Raw genomic sequence first — 21,036 nt, forward strand, 5'->3', positions numbered from 1 at the left:
CTACTAGCAACAGGCCCCTCTACTAGCAACAGGCCCCTCTACTAGCTACAGAACCCTCTACTAGCCACAGGCCCCTCTACTAGCTACAGGTTGCATACTGTCACTGTCAGCTGATTGTAAGGTGCAGATTAAGTACATAGACCCTCTGGGCACTGTTAAATGCATGTTGCTACAACAGAGTTGGTTATAAGGTAAGGCAAATTGTGTTATTGCCGCATAACTGCTTTGTAATGAGGGGAAGCTATGATAATAAATGAGGTTGACACTTTACTGAACTAATGTACCCGGTGAAGAAAAAAAGAGAAGAGAGAGAAATGTGTGAGAAAAAAAGAGCGTAATGGCAGAAGGTCTGAGAGAAACTAGGAGAGAAAGAAAGAGAGCGAAAGATCATGAGGGGAAGAGAGAGGGAGAGAGAAAGGGAGACTATTTTTCTGAGGTGAATGAATAACACACTTGACTGGCCTTTAGTTGGAAAGAGGCCTTTGTGTGCAGGCAGTCGTGGTCGTGGTAACAAGAAACACTCCTCTGTCAGGAACTGGAGCTCTTTAACCTTTTGATCCTTTTTCAGTAATGTAGTTTTGACCATTCACTTCCTGGTTAAAAGTAAAAAATAAAACATTTACCAACCCCACACATGTTAAGGACTTTTAACAGAACACAGTGGGCTACTACGTCATATTACAACTCAGCCTATATGGTAGAGTAAAATGGAAAAAGTAGGCTATATGTAGCAGCTTTGTGTTATTTTGTTCTCTAGCCAGGGGGCTAAGAGACAGAGAGCGAGACAGCGAGAGAGAGAGAGGGAGAGAGAATTCAGACCTTTTAATTATCCAGACATCACTGTGGTAGTACACAGTATACTGAGGTAGATCCGGCCAGAATAACACGTGAATAGCAGGGATGAAACTATGGACACCAACAGGTGGATCTGACTGTTAATCCAATCCTGTTCATTTAATAGAGTAAAATTCATATTTTACAGTAGGCTATGTAATGTTTTTTAAATCGTTTTACGCACATGTATCTCATGTTTCCCCTGTCTCATGCAATACTTAAAACAACCAGTAATCAATAGTCTAAAGGTTGTCTGCTTCAATCAGTGTTTACAGACCGTAAAATTAAGTCTGTAAACACTTTTGTATTGCTTCTCCTCCCCCACACCCATGTGTCAAAACAGCAGGGGTCTCGCCAACAGCGCCAAATGCTAACGGCTAAGATTAATGCACCATTTCGGAAAGATAGAAACTATACGTATCCGGTGACACCACGACATTTGGTTTGGAATCAATAAGAGAGAGCGGTAGGCTATTACTCAAAATGCTGTTTGAAACTTTGATAATCTCAGGTTACACCGTAATCGCTGTCGTAGTCACATGGTCGTTTTTTGCCTGCGTACATCGCAAAGACGTGAGATTCGGGTGAAATAAAATGAACGAAATAATATTTTATTTCGATTTAAGGTAAATGGAAAGCAAATTCATGCAGCCGACGCATTGTAATAGAAAGGAAGTTCAACACGCTACCATGAATAAGTTCAACTAGGCTGATACATTTCTACTTAGCTGTCTTCATCACCGGATCGCTGACGGTAACTATAAATCTCTCAGAACGTGACCGGTTCGAGTTTCAGATCCAATTCTTAGGTAGTAAAGACATACGTTTACCTTGTAGGCTACGCGACTACCGTAAATCCATGCAGCAAGTTGTCCACTTTTCCCTGTGAACCGTCGTTCTGTACTTGTAGGACGGACTAAGCTGGGAGACTGTGACGTGAAGGCTCTATAGAGATCGGGCAATAGGAATACAATCTCTGGAGGATGGATGGAAGCGACTGTTCTCTTGAGGAATGCACGGACTTCAATACTTTCTTTAAGGGGGCTGGGCTTGAGCAGAGCCCATGTTTCACATTTTCCACAATTAACTTGTTTCACAGTAGTACTGTATCATATTACTCAAGCTAGGTTACCACTTAGAAAGCACGCACAGTATTAAAGGTGTATTAAGAAAAAAAAGTTGTTTATTTCACCATTCTTTGATTTGGTTGTGCTTACATGTCAATGTTTGAAAATTTAGAAAAAAAAATACAATTAAAAAGAAACTTGATGGAATACCCTATTATTGTAGGCATTTTCTGTTGTTATGGAAACACAGCTTGTAGGCCTGCTATTAAAAAGGACTACAACAAATTGTTTTATTTCCTTTGTATATAAAAGATAGCCTACATATAAACGTATTAGAGCAATTCTATAAGACAAATTAAGCCACTCCAGTTATAATAACACCATCATTAAAACTGAGCCTGTAATTAAAATCAGTTGTCAATTATAAGCCTAAAACATTTCTCAGTCACTATTCAACTTTACCGGAAGTCTTAATTAGCAGACTAACAGGTTTTGTTGTACTTCCTTCACCCAGCCTGCAGCCCCGTGGTCTTCTAGTCAGGTTTGAAGACACAATCTCAACTGCCCCCCCCACAGGCCTTGTGAAACAAGCCACAAACATGAGATTGTTTGAATCAGTTTTCCCTGCTTACAGGTCGACCATCAGAGGTTGTCAATCAATGTCTGTGTGTTGCTCTGGCACACAGGCTGGAGAGAGAGAGACAGAGAGAGACACCGAGAGACAGAGAGAGACACAGAGAGAGAGACAGAGAGAGACAGATAGAGAGTGAAAAAGAGAGAGACAGAGAGAGAGAGACACACAGAGAGAGAGACAGAGAGAGACACAGAGAGAGAGAGACACACAGAGAGAGAGACAGAGAGAGACAGAGAGAGTGAGACAGAGAGAGAGACAGAGAGTGAGACAGAGAGAGTGAAAGAGAGGGAGTGAAAGAGAGAGACAGAGAGTGAGACAAAGAGAGACAGAGACAGAGAGACACAGAGAGAGAGAGAGAGAGACCTCGTGCTGAGTGTGCAGCCTGGTTCACAGTCCCCCCCAGGGAACACAACACCTCAGGCCACCAAGACCAACGGCAGGAACGCCAGGCATCTAGTGCCACATTTCCTTCCAGTTGTGTGGGTCGTCACCACGGTATAAACACTGCAGCAGGTTGGAACATGACACGCTGGAGGCCTGCGAAGGAGACACAGACTCTCAGGGGCAGGCAGGGTTGGGGCGGACATCTTGTTTTTGAGAGGATACAGGAGAAGACACTGTTATGGTCGGCACTCTTAGATATTATTAATAGTCTCTGAGCGGTCACTGAAGCCACAGCAAAACACATGACAGACAGGAATGATGTCTTCCATCTGAAATGACTTAATCTCAGCAGAAAGACAAGGAGGAAGGCAATTCCAACCACATATATAAGCTTGAGAGAGGAGATCTGCACATGGAGTGATTATGAACAACTTGAAACCAGTTGGACACGCACAATCTTTACAAACATATTACAATTTCAGACAAGAGTCACATATAGTATTCTGATGGTTAATTACACATTTTGAAGTAACATACGTCTTAATGCTACAGGCCTTCGTGCATAGAGCTACAAATCTTGGCCAATTGTCAACAGTCACAATCCATTAGTGGTTGAAATGAGGCTCTCGGATAGGAGACCAAACAATAATGAGACTTGACTCCAGCGGTGATCCAAGAGCTTTCATATACTTGCAATCAGCAGCAGCAGTTTTTTTATTTGGGTCTGTGTCACTGGAACCATCGCCCTCTGCTGGCCCACAGATGTAAGGGCGACCACCTACAACATTCCACACTAAGATTCACTGCAATGCAGTACAAAAGCACACCTACATACTGCCTGTCTCAGCAGTGACCGTCCTTTCAGGAGGTAAGAGTCTGGGGCTCTTTCCAGACGGCACCTGGGAGATTATTCATTTGCATTCCTCCTGTGGTTTTACTGTGCCTTTCATCTCCTGTGGCAGTGAGCTCGGCTCTCTACTCCCCAACCTCGATCACAAACTTAAAAGATGTTAAAATTTATATTTTCTGAAACTCATTTATCGGAAAGAAAACGAACCCCAAATTTGCGGCTGATTTAGCTCCATAACCTCTTCAAACTTTTGATAATCTGAAAGTCAAGGAGTTTGTGTCAAGTTACTTTCAGCATGGACTCAAAACAGTTCCGTACAGTAGTTGGTTTCAGTTTGGGATGGTGGACGTGTTAACTGTGACGGAGAGAATCCGGAATGTTCCGGTCGGGTCCAGAGGCTGTGGTACTGGACCCCGTGGCGTCAGCGTTTGGAGGTCAGCGTCAGGGTGGAAGACACGCGGAAGATCTGGGGTAGCATGTTGCTAAGCTGGTAGAACATGTCGTCGGAGATACTCTGTCGAAAACAGACACGCAGGTAGCAACGTGAAAACATGCTCTCAACAATATGGCACAGGGACAGTCAGCTAGACACCATAGTGTTTGCTTCCTGTTTCAGTCACAGCAACAAACTATTCGACAGCTGTGTGATTCAAAAGGACTGCACAACACTAATGGGCCTTCGAATAAGCATTTGAAGTATTAACCCTTGTGTTATCTTCGGGTCGTTCTGACCCATCAGTCATTGTGACCCACCCACAAGTCAGATTGTTCATATGTTTAGCTATATGTGGCCTGCCGGCTATGGTGTAGAAAACAATGCTGTTTCGAGGTGCTATTTTGAATGGTGTCAGAGTACAACACTGACACCTGATGCTGGTTATATCCCCCCTGCCTGTCAACATGTGTGAACAGGGTTAGTACGGAGCCTCCACTGTCTGTCCCAGCCTGGCCCTCGCCCTCCCCCTGACTGGCTGCCTCGTGTGAGGTCATGGCTGCCTCGTGTGAGGTCATGGCTGCCTCGTGTGAGGTGATGGCTGCCTCGTGTGAGGTCATGGCTGCCTCGTGTGAGGTCATGGCTGTCTCGTGTGAGGTCATGGCTGCCTCGTGTGAGGTCATGGCTGCCTCGTGTGAGGTCATGGCTGCCTCGTGTGAGGTCATGGGCTCCAGAGGTGCTGAGGTGCTCACCTGTGGCACGAGGAACTGGACTGTCCTGGAAATACCTCCATCCCAGGAGGCCATCTCCATCATGAAGCCTGAAGACAGACAACAAGCCTTCCACGTCAACACACCTTCCACTTCAGACTGTTTCAGGGTTGTTTTCCCCTCAGATTTCATTAATTATCATATTCTCCTCTCCTCTACCCCCAACCTCCCTTACCTTTGACACATTTGAACACCAGCTCAGCTCGTTTCAGGCACCACGGGATGGTCATCTCCTGGAGGGGGGGAAACACACAGAGCAGCATAAGAGCATGTCATACCTCCACCCCCCCCTCAGAGCATGTCATACCTCCATCCCCCCTCAGAGCATGTCATACCTCCACCCCCCCCTCAGAGCATGTCATACCTCCATCCCCCCCTCAGAGCATGTCATACCTCCATCCCCCCTCAGAGCATGTCATACCTCCACCCCCCCCTCAGAGCATGTCATACCTCCACCCCCCCCTCAGAGCATGTCATACCTCCATCCCCCCTCAGCGCCTCCATCCCCCCCTCAGAGCACCGCTCTTCCACCCTCACCTCTGACCAAACTTCAATTTCAAACTCTTTTTAGCTTCATTTTCCGCTGTTGTATTCCAGAACCAAAGACAAAGATAAACATTTTGTTTAACTGTCTCCCAGACAAGAAAAAGAACATCACGCTAATTATACATTTTGGGGGTCATGACTTATGTATAGGCCTTTGATTGCTCTTTGTGGTTACAAAGACAAACACTGCCGTTTTGTACAATGTCACTGTGGATATACGACTCTAGGACAAAGAGCAATGACCCATGTGGTATGAAAATCCATGAAAAGAAGATTACAGGCCAGCTGGGACAGCGAGGAGATCAAACGTGAAGAGCTGGTCGGTTTGTGGAGCTGGAGAGGTTTGAAAACAAACAGCTAACAAGTGCAAACACACTGAAGCTGACGGGGGAGGAGCCTGTTCAGCAGACGTGTCCTGGCATGATGAAGAGAAGTCGACTCTCCACAGAGTGTACACACACACACTTGAAAGATTACTGCTCTGGCTGAACTCTGGCTCTGGGTAAGCGCACACACACACACACACACACACACCCACACCCTGCGTGCCGCGAGTTGTGGCACTCAGAGCTCTAAGTAAACACAATCCTTCACAGCCTCTTCCCAGCCCTCTTTCTTCTGTCCTAAGGAAGCAGAACGGTAGAAAAACGAGCACGGCTCAACCAGTGAGCCAAGTCCGGTGACCCCTGACGACCTCTCACCTCGGACATGTCGTGGACCAGCAGCAGAGGGATGGTGATGGTGGTGATGTCGTGCGTGCAGCACACCTTCAGGATGTTCCGCAGGCCCATGATGGCGGGGTCCCGGGCCGTGATGTTCCCAGAGCGCACGTTATCGTCCACACACAGGTGGAACACGATGTGGACCTCCGACAAGTTGGAGTGGCGCGACACGTAGAACTCCCCTGACAAAAGACAAGAACATGGAGACGTTTCCTTTGGAGACTTTGTCTTTGTCAAGACATTGTCAACTTTTTTATCTGGTAAACCAGGGTAACCCTAAGCCGAGTACCAGTCAGACAAAAAACGAATTTATGGTCAGATTTACCTGGTAGGATATTTGAGGGGTTCCTCTCCACATTCTTGTTCTTATCTTCACTGCCTCCATTTCTAGGAGCCTCTGAAAATAAAGGTAACGTAAACAACCATGTCTGAGTCATCTGACACTCGTAAAGAGCGCAGCATGTGACCTCTATGAAAATAAAGTGCTCTGATTGGCCCACACAGAGCCCTGCACGAGGCCAGGTAGCTGGTGGGGATGTTCCCAGGCTTCGCTGACTCCACACTCAGGAAGCCACTCAGGAATCAGCATGGATGCAGACAAGCATCTGGAACAGTTTCCCCACGACACACAAGAGCCTGGTACCTCCTGACAAACCGCATCCCTGTTCCAACACCAGGCATGCCGTTGATGACTGACCAGAAGAAGCAGTGTGCGGTACAGCTGGACTCTCACAGTCACACACACACACACACACCAGATATACACACACATACACACTCGAAAACGATGCATGTGCTGCAGCTGTACAGCAGCAGAATAGCCTGTCCTCCCTGAAAGCCGATCATCTAACATGGCCCAGAAGCTTTAGGCTGCACGCTGGAGCAAGGTGAGGATGTGGGCACGGCGCGGGCGCCTCACCGGGCTGATGGCGCTGCCGGCTGCTCCTCTGGGCGCGGGCGTAGAGCAGCACCTGCTGGATGACCTGCAGCTGCCCCTCCAACCGGGGGAAGTGGAAGTCTGTGCACTCCTGAGACACCGTGGCAAAGTCTGACGGAGCAGAGAAGAAGAGGCCATGACTTAACACTGCAAGCCCATGACTCAACACTGCAAGACCCTCCATGTGAATGTGACCGTCTTGAAAATGTATATACATATTATATGCTAAATATATTTGGGGGATTTGAGAACACTGAGGAAAGAATATGAGTGAGTGTGTGTGTGAGATGACTAGCCCATGTGGTTCATGATCAACCAGAAAACCCAGTCTGGTGAACACCATGGGTGTGTCAGTGTGACCCCTGACCTCTCTTCATGCCGCTGTAGGAGTTGACCCTGTTGTCGACCAACAGGACCAGGCTGCAGAGCGAGGAGGAGTACAGCGACAGGGCCGTCTGCAGGCGGCGCAGCTTGGTGCCGCTGCTGCCGTGGTGACGGTGCTTACAGAAGGTCAGCACGTGAGCACGGACCAGGCGGAGGTTGTGCATGGTCTTCAACTGGGCACCTGACACACACACAGCAGCCACACAACACTAGAGGGCGCTCACAGCAATATGAGAACGTTACACCGGTCAATACGCTACATTCATCAGTATTCTGTTCTATATTGTAATTGATTATACGTGCACAATGTATTTTTCTGCTTTGTATTTTTAGAATCCTTGACAACATAGCGACGCAAAAGCAAAACACACACATCACTACATAACCAGTCAGATATACACACTCAGCAAGACATTCTTAGAGCAACTATGCTGCCCCCTCACCGGCTAGATTTTATCACCACACAGGAAGTTCAGTATAAATCCATTAGCTGTCATCGGGGGTTATTTTAGAGGACCAGAAGGGGCTTGTTTGGGGGAAGTGTAACCATGGAAACCAGGGGGAGGGGGGGAGGTCAGGCCAGGCCACGGTTGCGTCGATAGTCCTGGGTCAGATTGTATCAAATCAAGTCTAAATGGTCTGGTACTGGTGGCTTGTATTAGCAGCTGTTACGTTTGTGGAAGTTTCTGAGCTGAAGTAACAGAGCCAACATGGAGCCACAGTGCTCTGGTTCCTGCGTGTTCAAACAGGCCTATGAACCTGCCTAAGCTCTCAGTCTAAGCTCTCGCAGCCTGCCTGGGGGTCAGCCTGCTCGGGGGGCAGCCTGCCTGGGACTTGGGGGCAGCCTGCCTGGGACTTGGGGGCAGCCTGCCTGGGGCTTGGGGGCAGCCTGCCTGGGACTTGGGGGCAGCCTGCCTGGGACTTGGGGGCAGCCTGCCTGGGACTTGGGGGCAGCCTGCCTGGGACTTGGGGGCAGCCTGCCTGGGGCTTGGGGTCAGCCTGCCTGGGGCTTGGGGGCAGCCTGCCTGGGGCTTGGGGTCAGCCTGCCTGGGGCTTGGGGGGCAGCCTGCCTGGGACTTGGGGGCAGCCTGCCTGGGGCTTGGGGTCAGCCTGCCGGGGGCTTGGGGGCAGCCTGCCTGGGGCTTGGGGTCAGCCTGCCTGGGGCTTGGGGGCAGCCTGCCTGGGGCTTGGGGGCAGCCTGCCTGGGACTTGGGGGCAGCCTGCCTGGGGCTTGGGGTCAGTACCGAGGTGGATGGTGAAGCTCTCCTCCAGCTGGGACGGCTCCTCACACATCCTGTCCCCCGGCTCCACCGGCTCCTCTAGCTGGCTGGGCGCCACTTTGATCTCCTCACTGCACACACACACACACACGTTCATGATAAACACACAAACAGTCACAGTGCAAAGAGATTCATGACTGAAAACAACAAAGCCTGAAAGCTTCGGCCTCAAGCACACGACATCACGTCCAGGTTAGTTCAGCGGCGCAGGAGGAGAAAAGCAGAGTGGCACAGAGAAACATACTTTTCATTTACTTTCATCTGTTTAATCCTCCCAGGCCTGTGCTGAGAGAGCTGCTGCCTTAGCAGATTGCATTCCACATTGTTTGCACTAAGTGCCTTCTAGTCTATCTAACCATTTACCTGTCTGACTCATCCATTCACTATCTTGATATGACTGATTTAGCTGTTTTCCAAGATTTCAAAGGGTTCGTGGAATTCAACAAAACAGAAAGAAACTGCCTGAGTTGCCTCATTTTGGATGTATTGTACAAACTGAGAGACATGAACACAATGTACCGTTTCTGTCTCTCGCTAGCTTCCTGTCTTGCGCTCTCTCTCTCTCTCTCTCTCTCTCTCTCTCTCTCTCTCTCTCTCTCTCTCTCTCTCTCTCTCTCTCTCTCTCTCTCTCTCTCTCTCTCTCTCTCTCTCTCTCTCTCTCTCTCTCTCTCTCTCTCTCTCTCTCTCTCTCTCTCTCTCTCTCTCTCTCTCTCTCTCTCTCTCTCTCTCTCTCTCTCTCTCTCTCTCTCTCTCTCTCTCTCTCTCTCTCTCTCTCTCTCTCTCTCTCTCTCTCAATCTCCATGCACACACAGCTTACTTGATCTGGCTGTTGTTGGGCTTTTGGAGGTCCTGGTGGAGCTTGATGACCCACTCCTGGTACTCCTGCTTCTGGATCTGGGACACCCTGCTTCAGCTCACTCGCCCACTTGTTTTCCAGCACCTGGTCACACACATGATGCACAGTGTGAGCGTGTGTAAATAGCCACAGCAATCTACAGCGTGCGTGTATGTGTGTGTGTACCTGCTGGGCGTCAAAGTGCTGAGATGCCACAGCATTGACGTCCTGGTCCGTCAAGGTCTTCCCCAACTCCTGCATGACCTTTTCCATCTCCCCTGCTTGTCTGAGGGCCAGAGGTCAAAGGTCAGGTGTCTGCTCACCATATACCCCACACTCAACATACGTACAGGTTTAGGTGGGGTTTCAGATATTGGACGACATCGTCTTATAATTGACAGTATTGCTGTAGCCTGCCTCTAGGTGTGACCTCCACACCCACCTCTCCTGCAGCTTCTTGATCTCCATGTCCCTCTCGCTGATGAGCTCCGAGATGCTGACAAAGTAGTTGTGCTCCAGGTTGAGCAGTGTGTCGGAGGCGGGCGAGTGGATGAGCTCGTGGTACACGTCCGCGAAGTCCTCGTCCCAGCTGGGCTCCTCGGGACAGGCGTGCTGCAGCGTGGTCTGACGACGCACACAAACACCACGCACACTTCAACTGGTTATGACAGTAAGGAAAGGATTCTGTGGATAAGCCCTGTGTCCTGTCAGAGACCCGTAGTGGCACATGTGCGATATGAGCGATGAGTGACGTGACCTCTCGCATCACAAGCAATTTGAAAATGTACGCAATGATGCTTGTTTTAGTTCTACTTGTATTTCCTGAAATAAATGACGCTGTGTAATAAATGGCTAATGAAGAGGAGGAGCAGCCTCTAGTGTGCTGCTCCTCCTCCCCGGACAGACTGCCTGCGACGCCTGAGGCGGACTGAAAAATATGAAAAGATGAGCGGTAGTTGGAATACGATGAATAAATCTCCCGACACGTTTTCTGGGATCTCAAGTTTCAGGCACCCTCGCTGTCCTGCACCCTCGCTGTCCTGCACCCTCGCTGTCCTGCACCCTCGCTGTCCTGCACCCTCGCTGTCCTGCACCCTCGCTGTCCTGCACCCTCGCTGTCCTGCACCCTCGCTGTCCTGCACCCTCGCTGTCCTGCACCCTCCCTGCTGGGCATGTTGACCAAAGCCACCCATCACGAATTGAGTTACTCTCAACCATCTTACATCTAAGACAGAAAGAGAGGAGATGGACAGTGAAAAGGAGAGGTCATCACGTCCATTTTTAGCGTTTACATAAAATAGTATTGTAGAATGTGAACCATCCTCTATTAATAAAAGCGTCTGACTCTTTATGCAACAACCATGATAGGGCCATTAAAAGGTTCCTTAAAATACACTGGACGGCTTCCACAAGCATTGCTATGCTGGAGCAGTAGAATGTTAATGGTTATCCTGCATGTACCAGAGCTGGGGCCAGCAAGGGGAGGGTGGGGAATTAGGTACCATGGCTTTCTATAAGCGTTTGAGCAAGTGGCAGCAGAATTTAAACTGTGAGGACTTTGAAGTGGCATAGCAGAGGAGCGCAGCACGTTGACCTTCTTAAAAGACTAAATGAGAGTAGGATACACGCTTTGATCACATTCAGTAAAAAAGTGTTCTAATGACTTAGGCTGCAGTGATTCTCCATATGCAACATATCTGGTGTGATGACACAGTCCCTTTTACTTTAAAAAGCAAGGCCAAGTGAGGATCATAGATATATTTGGGATTCATTTTGCAGTAAACGATTGTCCACAAAATAATCTCTCCCTGCCATCCTCCCCTTTTATTTTTGCTGCCATCCGAGATGTACCAAGAAAACATCACACTTAACTAAAAACCTGTATGTAGTTACTCTAAGACTTGTGTTGTTTAAGGACGAAAGGCGTATCTAAGATCAAATACAGAAAACACTACCCATCCCTCCAACAGACCAGGGTGCTAACCAGTTAGCAGCATCACATGACAAAAACAGAGACTACTCTCCTTCCTTAATTATGAACTATTCTGGATTGGATGTAGACTAGACTCCTTGTGTGTGTGTGTGTGTGTGTGTGTGTGTGTGTGGGGGGGGGGGTTGTGTGTGTGTGTACCTCTGAGTAAGACTTGGCCCATGCGTCAGTGAGCTGGTGGAGGTCCACCTCTCCTGAGGCTAGTCTCTGCAGTGCCTGCTCAGCATCTCTGTCGTAGTCCTGGACGGTTTCTCTCTCTATGAAGCTAGACAGCAACGTCTTCAACTCTTCACCACAGGGCACATACAGTCAAGAATTGCAAACACAAAGAGATATTCTTGAGTGTAAAATTCAAGGTGGGGTGTAACTTGGGTTGAAACGTGTGACACACAAAAGACGTTGTGTGTGAAACTAATTATTCTGACAAGAAGTCCATGTCTAAAACTTTATTTGATAGTCCCGTTAAAAAAAAAGAAAATCTTCATCTCACCATTCTCCACGAAGCAGGGTATTTTGTGCAGCAGCATTAGGCGTCCATGCAAGTCGCAAACGTTTTCATCAACAGGGAACTGCAGGGGTACTTTGAGGACACAGTTACTCCTCCCTGCCCTGAACTCAAACACAAACTCCTTCTCTGTTGAAGAGTTCACTTTTGCTTTGCTTCTCTTCATGGTCTCAACTGAAAGGTAAAGGCACAACAATAACAATAAATAAATGCAAGCAAAAATGTGACACAAACATAATTCTTTGGGGTTATTATCCTATATCTAATCGTCACAATCAATTAATACCCTGTTTTAACTTTCCTAGCTGCCATCAAAACACGATTTCATAAAAGACAGGAACGTTTCTGCAGCGCAAACAACGTGGTATACACGTTTAGTTTAGGCAATAGACATCAATCGTATTTGACTTAGGGATAGCTAATGTTATTAGCGTTATCACTTTCAGACGTAATTTCAATACAACTTGAGTAGCTATTGCTAGCTAGGTGCAAAGCTAGTGTAGTCTGTTGCAAGTTACCTTTTATCACTGGTCACTGTCTACGCAAATATAATTGGAAATCACTAACCAGGCACACTGTATTTGTATTAAATGCATTATATGACACAGAAATTACCCGACCCAGAGATCTCTTTAGTGCCGAAGATTCGTTTTGTGTAGCTGTCAGAAGACCACGTGACTATTTGACATGTGACTATCTGTGTTATCCTTTAAACACATTCAACATAAACAATGTATTTTAATTACATTATCTATCATGTTATAGGGCCAAAACTGTGTCAACGCTGTATATTAGTTTGTTCTGTCGAAATGTATTCTACCGACAATGCCAATGTAGCGTTGGTGTGTTCCAAAATGAATAAACGAATCATCGAAAAGGTAATGCAAGATAAGTATTGGTAGTGGCCTACGTGGTGCAATTGCGCCCTCTGGTGTTGTGCTTGTGTGCTAAAAATCAGCATTAATATCTGTAAATTATGTTTAATTAATCACATAAAGTAATTACATTTTAGGACTAGACTTGATGACATATTCTGATGTAAAAAAAATGTATAATACATGGTTTATGGTAGGCCTAACACTTTACAATAATCGTGCATGAATAAGCATTGATCCATGCTAACTGCCAACTTAAACCTATAAAGAGCAAATAGGGACATAGGCGAAACTCTGTTGAGCTGACCGCCCTCCTCAACTCATCAAACTCGATGCTTTTATCATTTTAGTTAGCGTACTACTAGGCTAGCTGACCGGCTAACCTCGCTAATGAGAGACATAGAGGTGATTATCGAAATGATCAAAAACATATGCAAAAACAAACGGTTAATACTAATAATAGTATATGTATAAAGCTATCTTAAGTGAAAAGCACATGAGTTAATTTATGGACATTTTAAGACTAAGGTCCTGTCACAAATCACTGATCCAAGTAAAGGGTTCCCCACCTCCTGTGATAATGAGAAGATGCGGGTGTTCACACGCATTTCTGTAAGCTTATACTGGATGGCTTAACAAGCTATGTAGGTAGGCTCACAACTGATACATGGAAAACGCAGGTGAATTAAAATGTAGGCCTCGTGTTCATTTTATTGATGCACGTCATCCTAACCTTTGTGTTTTTAGATGCAGTTTGAAAGTATTCCCCTGGTAACCAGAGTGCATCCTTACATCCTTACCTAACATCCTTACCGTTTGAACGTGCTAGGCGCGCCCCCTTTCCGCAGCTCGCTACATCTCAACACGCAGCGTGACCGCGCATTATCATTCTTTTTGTAAAGTATCTGGGGAGGTCAGCCGTGACCATGACATAGGTACCGTCATCTTTTTGATTTCATTGCAAAAAAAAAAAAAAAAAAGGATAGGCCAAATCATGAGTGCGCCGAAGTCTACAGAGAAGAGGTTAGTCGCAGAGTCTGTTGTTGAGTGGTCGGATAGTACATTGATTAATCAATTGAAAGTGATGTGCGTAATATGAGTATAGAAAGACATATAAAGATCATAACCTACTGCCATTCTGGCGAATGTTTTGGCTAATTACGTTGTTAAACGCATGACTTAAAACACACGCATCAGTTTCTGCACGCGCTGATCATCCATCTGTTGTGGAATGGACATAACAAACATATAATAAAGGGAAACATTACAATTTAGGAGCCGGATAGCCAGCGGGGGTCAGTATAGTTGGGATATTAGTTCCACTGATACAGCCGCTCACTCTGCAGATTAACTAGATATTCACTGAACAACATCAGAATCAACTTCAGACTTCGGGAAACGTAAACTAACATTTAAATTCAGCAAGTTTGGCAAGTTTGGCAATATTTCTCCATTAAAACAGGCACTGCTGCTAATCAATTTCAAAGACTTATAATAAATGGCTTGTAACGTCATTAAAGAATAAATTAACTTTGCAATCTCATGACACACCATATATGTCCTCAGGAATACAGTGAAGAAGCGCCCAGGGCGACTGCCAAAGAACAGAAACGTCACCCTCCCTCTCCTGAAGAAGGTAAGAGGAAACACACGGCACTTTCATTCAGGAACCATTTCCATGTGATTTATGTATTACAAATATTTGGACTAGCTATTCACCTCATAGCTTGTGAGTGTAATAACCAGTCCTGGTGTGGATATACTGGACATGCAACACAGCCCCCCGTGATTGGTGATACTTCCCTGTTAGTCCACTGTGACATGTGCCAACCTCAAATTGCAAAAAGCCTTGAAATGTCTGTAACCTCCGGAGGAATGCTCAAAAATCACTGTTGCCAGGGAAACGGCCAGGGCTCTGTAACTGTAGTTTGTGAGTGGATCAGGATGTGCCTCACACTAGATACTGTGGTTGTGTGTTTATGCGTGTACGGGATGGTACAGTAAAGGGACAGTACAATACGCACATCCAGCCTAATCTGAGAGTATCATCTGGCCCACAGCCTGCCCCCAACCCCCCACCCTGCACCCACCTCACCCCCCCCCCAAGGGGCTGGGCCACAGTGACCCTCCCTGAATACCTGACCAGGTCCATTATTCTGATGAACCTGATAAGGTTTCCCATCCCAGCTTTGTTATCCAGTGGACACCAGACACCCAGAATTAAAGCGTGCCATTAGTGGGACCTCACCTCCCCTGACTTGGAGGCCTGTATCAGTGTCAAAGAACATGGAGGTTCACTGCTGCTTGTCTCCATTAGACCTGACCTGCTGCCTCCTTCAGTCGTTCCTTGTCTCCTCTCTCCACATCGCTCCCTCTGGGTCCACTGTAGGTATGTTGGGTCACGGCGTTCCAGCCTGTCAGGCCTATCGTCAAAGCCAGGTCTTGTGGTAGTTAAGGAGTGCCTGGCTTTGTTCCATTAGTTACTGTTGTTCTCCGGCCCTTTGATGCACACACGCATGTATACAAACACCACCAGCTTACAGTCAAAGATATCTTGCTGTGCTGTATTGTACCGTGTTGCAGAGACATGCCAAAACTCCCTCCCTCTCTCTCTCCCCCCCCCCCCTCCCCCTGAGGGGGGGGGGGCTATTGTTCTGCCTCGTATGATGCATCCCCTACGGAGAGACGCGTCACAACTCATCATCTCTACAAACTATTCCGGGACTGTGCATGCCTTTGTTTTCCCCAAATTAGATTTTTACAGTAGCTTTTTTCTGTTGTTGTCTTGTAACTGTAGTCCTTCCACAGTAGGCACCATTAGAAACACTTCATTACTATGTGTGTGAACTGAACACTTGACCAACTGTGAATGCACGCCATCTGGAAGAAACATCACACACTATTAAATAAGATGAAAACAGAGGAGCTACGGTGTAGTCCCCCCTCTGTCATTCTAGAATAGGAAAGTCAGAGAGCCAACCTCAAGCCAGCGTGTGTCAGGGTTCACCCAGAGTACAGGACGGTGGTATGGTGAATGACGGCAGGCTGAATAGCGTGTTACTAGATTACACTCTAAGCCCCCTCAGCTCAAGCCAACAGCTGACAAGATCTGCACAAGAGAACAACACGAGTGGTAAGAACACAACATTGTGATCAAGCACGCACCTGGCGTTCTCAAACCACAGTGTGCATTCTCAATGACCAACTGACAGCGTCACCGAGGTAATTGCCTCATCAATTTGCAGAGATTGTTTTAAGTGAATGGAGTTAGTGTGACAGAGGAGGATCGCCTTGCGGGGTTTAACCTGGCGGGTGACAGGGCTCTTACAGGCCAGAGGAGGGACAGTGACATCAGCATGCTCGTCTTACCAGAGCTGCTCTTTCCAACTGTCACTTCACCCAGAGCTGCTCTTTCCAACTGTCACTTCACCCAGAGCTGCTCTTTCCAACTGTCACTTCACCCAGAGCTGCTCTTTCCAACTGTCACTTCACCCAGATGACCATGACAGAAGTAGGGGGGCTTCATCAACTGGCAGGTGGCTCCCAATGATGTCTGATTGTTAGCTGATACAACCCATCTGCATCCGTATTTCTCCTTCTAGTTATCACCACGCCTTCATCTCTCTGGCCCCGCCCTCACCACGCCTTCATCTCTCTGGCCCCGCCCTCACCACACCTTCATCTCTCTGGCCCCGCCCTCACCACGCCTTCATCTCTCTGGCCCCGCCCTCACCACGCCTTCATCTCTCTGGCCCCGCCCTCACCACGCCTTCATCTCTCTGGCCCCGCCCTCACCATGCCTTCATCTCTCTGGCCCCGCCCTCACCACACCTTCATCTCTCTGGCCCCGCCCCGCCCTCACCACGCCTTCACCTCTCTGGCCCCGCCCTCACCATGCCTTCATCTCTCTGGCCCCGCCCTCACCACGCCTTCACCTCTCTGGCCCCGCCCTCACCATGCCTTCATCTCTCTGGCCCCGCCCTCACCACACCTTCACCTCTCTGGCCCCGCCCTCACCACGCCTTCATCTCTCTGGCCCCGCCCTCACCACACCTTCATCTCTCTGGCCCCGCCCTCACCACGCCTTCATATCTCTGGCCCCGCCCCGCCCTCACCACGCCTTCATCTCTCTGGCCCCGCCCTCACCACACCTTCATCTCTCTTGCCCCGCCCTCACCATGCCTTCATCTCTCTGGCCCCGCCCCGCCCTCACCACGCCTTCACCTTTCTGGCCCCGCCCTCACCATGCCTTCATCTCTCTGGCCCCGCCCTCACCACACCTTCATCTCTCTGGCCCCGCCCTCACCATGCCTTCATCTCTCTGGCCCCGCCCTCACCACGCCTTCATCTCTCTGGCCCCGCCCTCACCACGCCTTCATATCTCTGGCCCCGCCCTCACCACGCCTTCATCTCTCTGGCCCTCTTTTTCTGGCACACTCCCTTCCCTCCATCTCTCACTGGTCCTCTCAATCCTTGCTTCCGTCTCTCTGGCCTGCTCCATCCCTCCGTCTCTCACTGAGTAGCTCCAGGCTTCCATCCTCGGGTACCTGTCCCAGCCCAGGTCCTGTCTGGGGCAGACGGGTCATCGCCAGGGCCAACCCTAACATGATAGGGCTAGAGTGGGCCAGCAGATGCGTGCACACACACGCACACACACACTCACACAAACACGCACACAAACACACACGCATGCACACACACACTGCGCTTCACACACACTTCCCCTCACTCTGCCCCAACCTCAGACCATAGTCAGAGTTATACACCGAGATAAAGGAGCAAGCTCCCCCGGTGTCCACCTGCTTTCCCAAGAATAGGTGACCTTCTCTGGGGCCACCTGAGACAGACATGGGGCCGTGGTCAGGGTCACATGCCCAGGAGGGAGAGCAGCCTCTGGGGGAGCAGGACAGGGGTGATGAGGTAAGACCTCCAGGGACCCACCAGCCGTTCGGATACTCCTCACAGAGTGACTTTTGATTTGGCGAGAGTGTGAGACAAAGACCAAAGTTAAGGCACTGTAAATATTCAAATTGGTAAGGAAAACACAAATGGGTTGCATGAGAGTAGTTGTGTTGTTTTGCATGTTTCGTGGTCTGTGATGGCAAAGGGTTTCTTTAATTGTGTGCTGCGCAGAATGAGATAGATCTTCAGACTGGCATTCAGGGAATCAGTGTTAACCCAATTCTGGAAGTTTGGTCTTGTGACTGCAGCCTTAATCTACTCAACTATACTCTACGCACTCATAATCTCATCACCATGTTAACATCTTTACCTGCTTTGCTTTCTCCAGAATTGCTTTCAGATGGCAGTAGTTTCCCATGTGCGTCGTGCTAGGGAGTATTTTTAGATAACCGCAGCGCTAGAGGCATGGTGGAGAAGACAGCAGTATGAATGGGATGATTCTGCTGAATTATTCAGATTTTCCACAGGCAAAATTGACGTATTGATCGGTTTGTCGGATGTTTCTTGTTCCGTTTTGCGGTGCTGTGGAGTTTAGGACCCAGAGGGCTCTCTGACGGGTGTTCCTGGTTCAAGGTATTGATTTAACCTTTTGCTGCCTAAGCCAACATTCCAAACATTCCATATGCTGTTGAAATATGATATTCATATTAATATGCAAATTTTATGAATTTTCATATTAAATCATACACCTTAACTGTTGACACCATATTGAAGAACAGAACTAGGGGATTTTTATGATGTGAATAAATATATGATTACTTAAGGCAAATCATATTTTATCAAGGTGATTTCAGGCAGCCATTTTTTACAAAAACTTCTCCATCCACCATACCTCATCAGACAACTTCATTTTTAACCACTTTAATTACAAGATGGAGGAAAACTTTGAGCAGGTGGAATATCCACACATCTGTGGGCAATGTGGAACAGAAGACAGATTAGAAATATCATATTTTGATTAAAAGTTATGACCATTCTAGTGACTACATGGAAACACGTGGAAACATGGGGGAAACCTACATTTCTCTGCCCCAAAAGTAGCTAGCGCTATGGCTGGATACTCCTCTCGATAACTAAAAAACGTTGGAGTTTCTTCCACAATCGACCGAATTGGCCAAACAAGGCATGTACATTTAGCTTACAGTGTATATAATCTAGCTAGTTAATGTTGTTTTTCTAAGTTTTTTAGAAATCTGCTCAAATCGAGGCTAAACAGTGCTACTAACGTCATTACTGCCTGTCCTGCCGGACACGGCAGAACGCGAGTTTTTTTCTGGAAAAAACTCGCATCACTCCCACAAACAAATTCTTCGTATGTAAAAAGTTTAGACTTTTAATTGACAATATTGACAACACATATTAATAAACTTGTCTTTACTCAGAATATCGTCTCAGATTTCAATTCGAAGCTGTAAATCTAACACTGTAGGCAATCTCCCATGGTCTCCGCTCTGGCTCCGCCTCGAAAAACAATGGCTGCCGTTGCAGACGATACATTTATTTCCCCCTCCCAGTAACCCCTTAACCAATGATATGTACTTTGAGCTTAACTTGTCATGAGTATCTGGCAGTTTTCAGAAATAAAATCGGTGATTGGACGGCAAAGATATTAAGGCGGGTCTTATGGGTCTTTTTTGACCCATATTTGAATGGGCCGGCTAGATAGGGATACGGAAAAGAGTATAGGGGAAGAAGAGAGTAGAGGCAGAGATGATAGGGGGAGGAATCAAGGGGAAGAGAACAGCACAGGTAAGAAGGGAGGATGGAATATTGGGATGAAATATTTTTAAAAGGCTGGAAAAAATGTTTCACCATTTTTTTTCTTCAAAAACGTGAAACGTTCTGTGTTGTGTTGGGTGGAACCTTTTTTTCGAAAGGTTGATTTTTTTTTTTTACTTCAATTACTTTTTTGGGGGGGGTTTGACAATTTTTTTTAGAAATATATACATTTTCAATATTAATATATCAATATTATGTGAGGTCCAGTTCCCAGCGTGACACTAAAACATGTAGTAGTAATGGCTACTTTTTACTTAAGTATATCAGAGCCCAAACGTCTTTACTTGTACTTGAGTGAAAAAGTCTAGTCAGTACTTCAACTTCTCTTTTTTTTAAACAAGAGTATCTGTACTTCTACTTGAGTAAAGGATGTATGTACTTTTGCCATCCCTGCTAAACACTGATACCCTGAATAGCCATGTACATCAATTATGAATAGATACGCACAGTTGTCATGTTTATGACATTATTTTATTAGTCCCTAGAATCCGAGAGTTACAAGGAATTGTAGTGTTCTGCTCTTTTCTCAGTGATTTAGGATTAACTGTGGTCTGGGACATGGGGCACTGAACACAATAATGCAGTAATGCATCTATGACAAACCAAGCCACTGACCCAGACCAGGATAGGTGCCCTGGTGAATCTATGTCATGTGATCTATGTCATGTGTCTGTCTATGATGCATCTGGTCACAGTTGGTTCACATGTCACTTGTCTGAGCCAGAGATAAAAAAAAAGATGGGTTTTGGCTGGCCTGTGTTTGTCTGAAAGGGTAGCTAGTATAGGTCACTTGTCAACCCTTACCCCCACCACTGTCTCTGTCATATAAATACAAACACACGTGCACACACTCACACACACACACACACACACACACAGTCTTACTCCTTGTGTAGTGTGACGCTTGCAAACTCCTTCCTGTTTAAATACAATCCACTTACGAAGTTAGGCTACAACAGTATCAGGACTGTGGCCTCCTGTGTGCCTATAGGGATTCTTCTCTCCAGGGGTAATGAGCTTGGATTAAGCCCTCATTAACCTGTCTGGTTTGTTCACTTCTACTCAAAGCACACACATTTTACACATCAAATGCTGCAGGTGGATATATTGACTTGGGCTCTCTTGTTGGGCCACATGCAAACTTTAATTTACAGAAATGCAAACATAATCTTACAGTAATATGCTTTTAAATTTTCAGTTGTTAAATGTATGCACTATGTTAATTTATTGAACACTACTGCTGGAATGT

The 21,036-nt window shown here is 47.1% G+C and overlaps 1 protein-coding gene across 1 annotated transcript; it reads right to left on the reverse strand.

Moving 5' to 3' along the window:
* Nucleotides 1–1,997: 1,997 nt before the first annotated feature.
* On the reverse strand, nucleotides 1,998–12,842 carry ferry3 (FERRY endosomal RAB5 effector complex subunit 3). The gene is given in 15 exon segments (XM_067235393.1): nucleotides 1,998–4,283; nucleotides 4,955–5,022; nucleotides 5,148–5,205; nucleotides 6,220–6,422; nucleotides 6,566–6,637; nucleotides 7,160–7,288; nucleotides 7,545–7,742; nucleotides 8,806–8,912; nucleotides 9,659–9,744; nucleotides 9,746–9,781; nucleotides 9,863–9,962; nucleotides 10,119–10,300; nucleotides 11,808–11,953; nucleotides 12,157–12,345; nucleotides 12,792–12,842. Coding segments are annotated over 14 exon segments (1,659 nt in total). The 5' UTR covers nucleotides 12,338–12,345; nucleotides 12,792–12,842; the 3' UTR covers nucleotides 1,998–4,190.
* Nucleotides 12,843–21,036: the final 8,194 nt, after the last annotated feature.

This window comes from Osmerus mordax, chromosome 4 (assembly GCF_038355195.1).
Source record: "Osmerus mordax isolate fOsmMor3 chromosome 4, fOsmMor3.pri, whole genome shotgun sequence".
Classification (NCBI taxonomy): Eukaryota; Metazoa; Chordata; class Actinopteri; order Osmeriformes; family Osmeridae; genus Osmerus; species Osmerus mordax.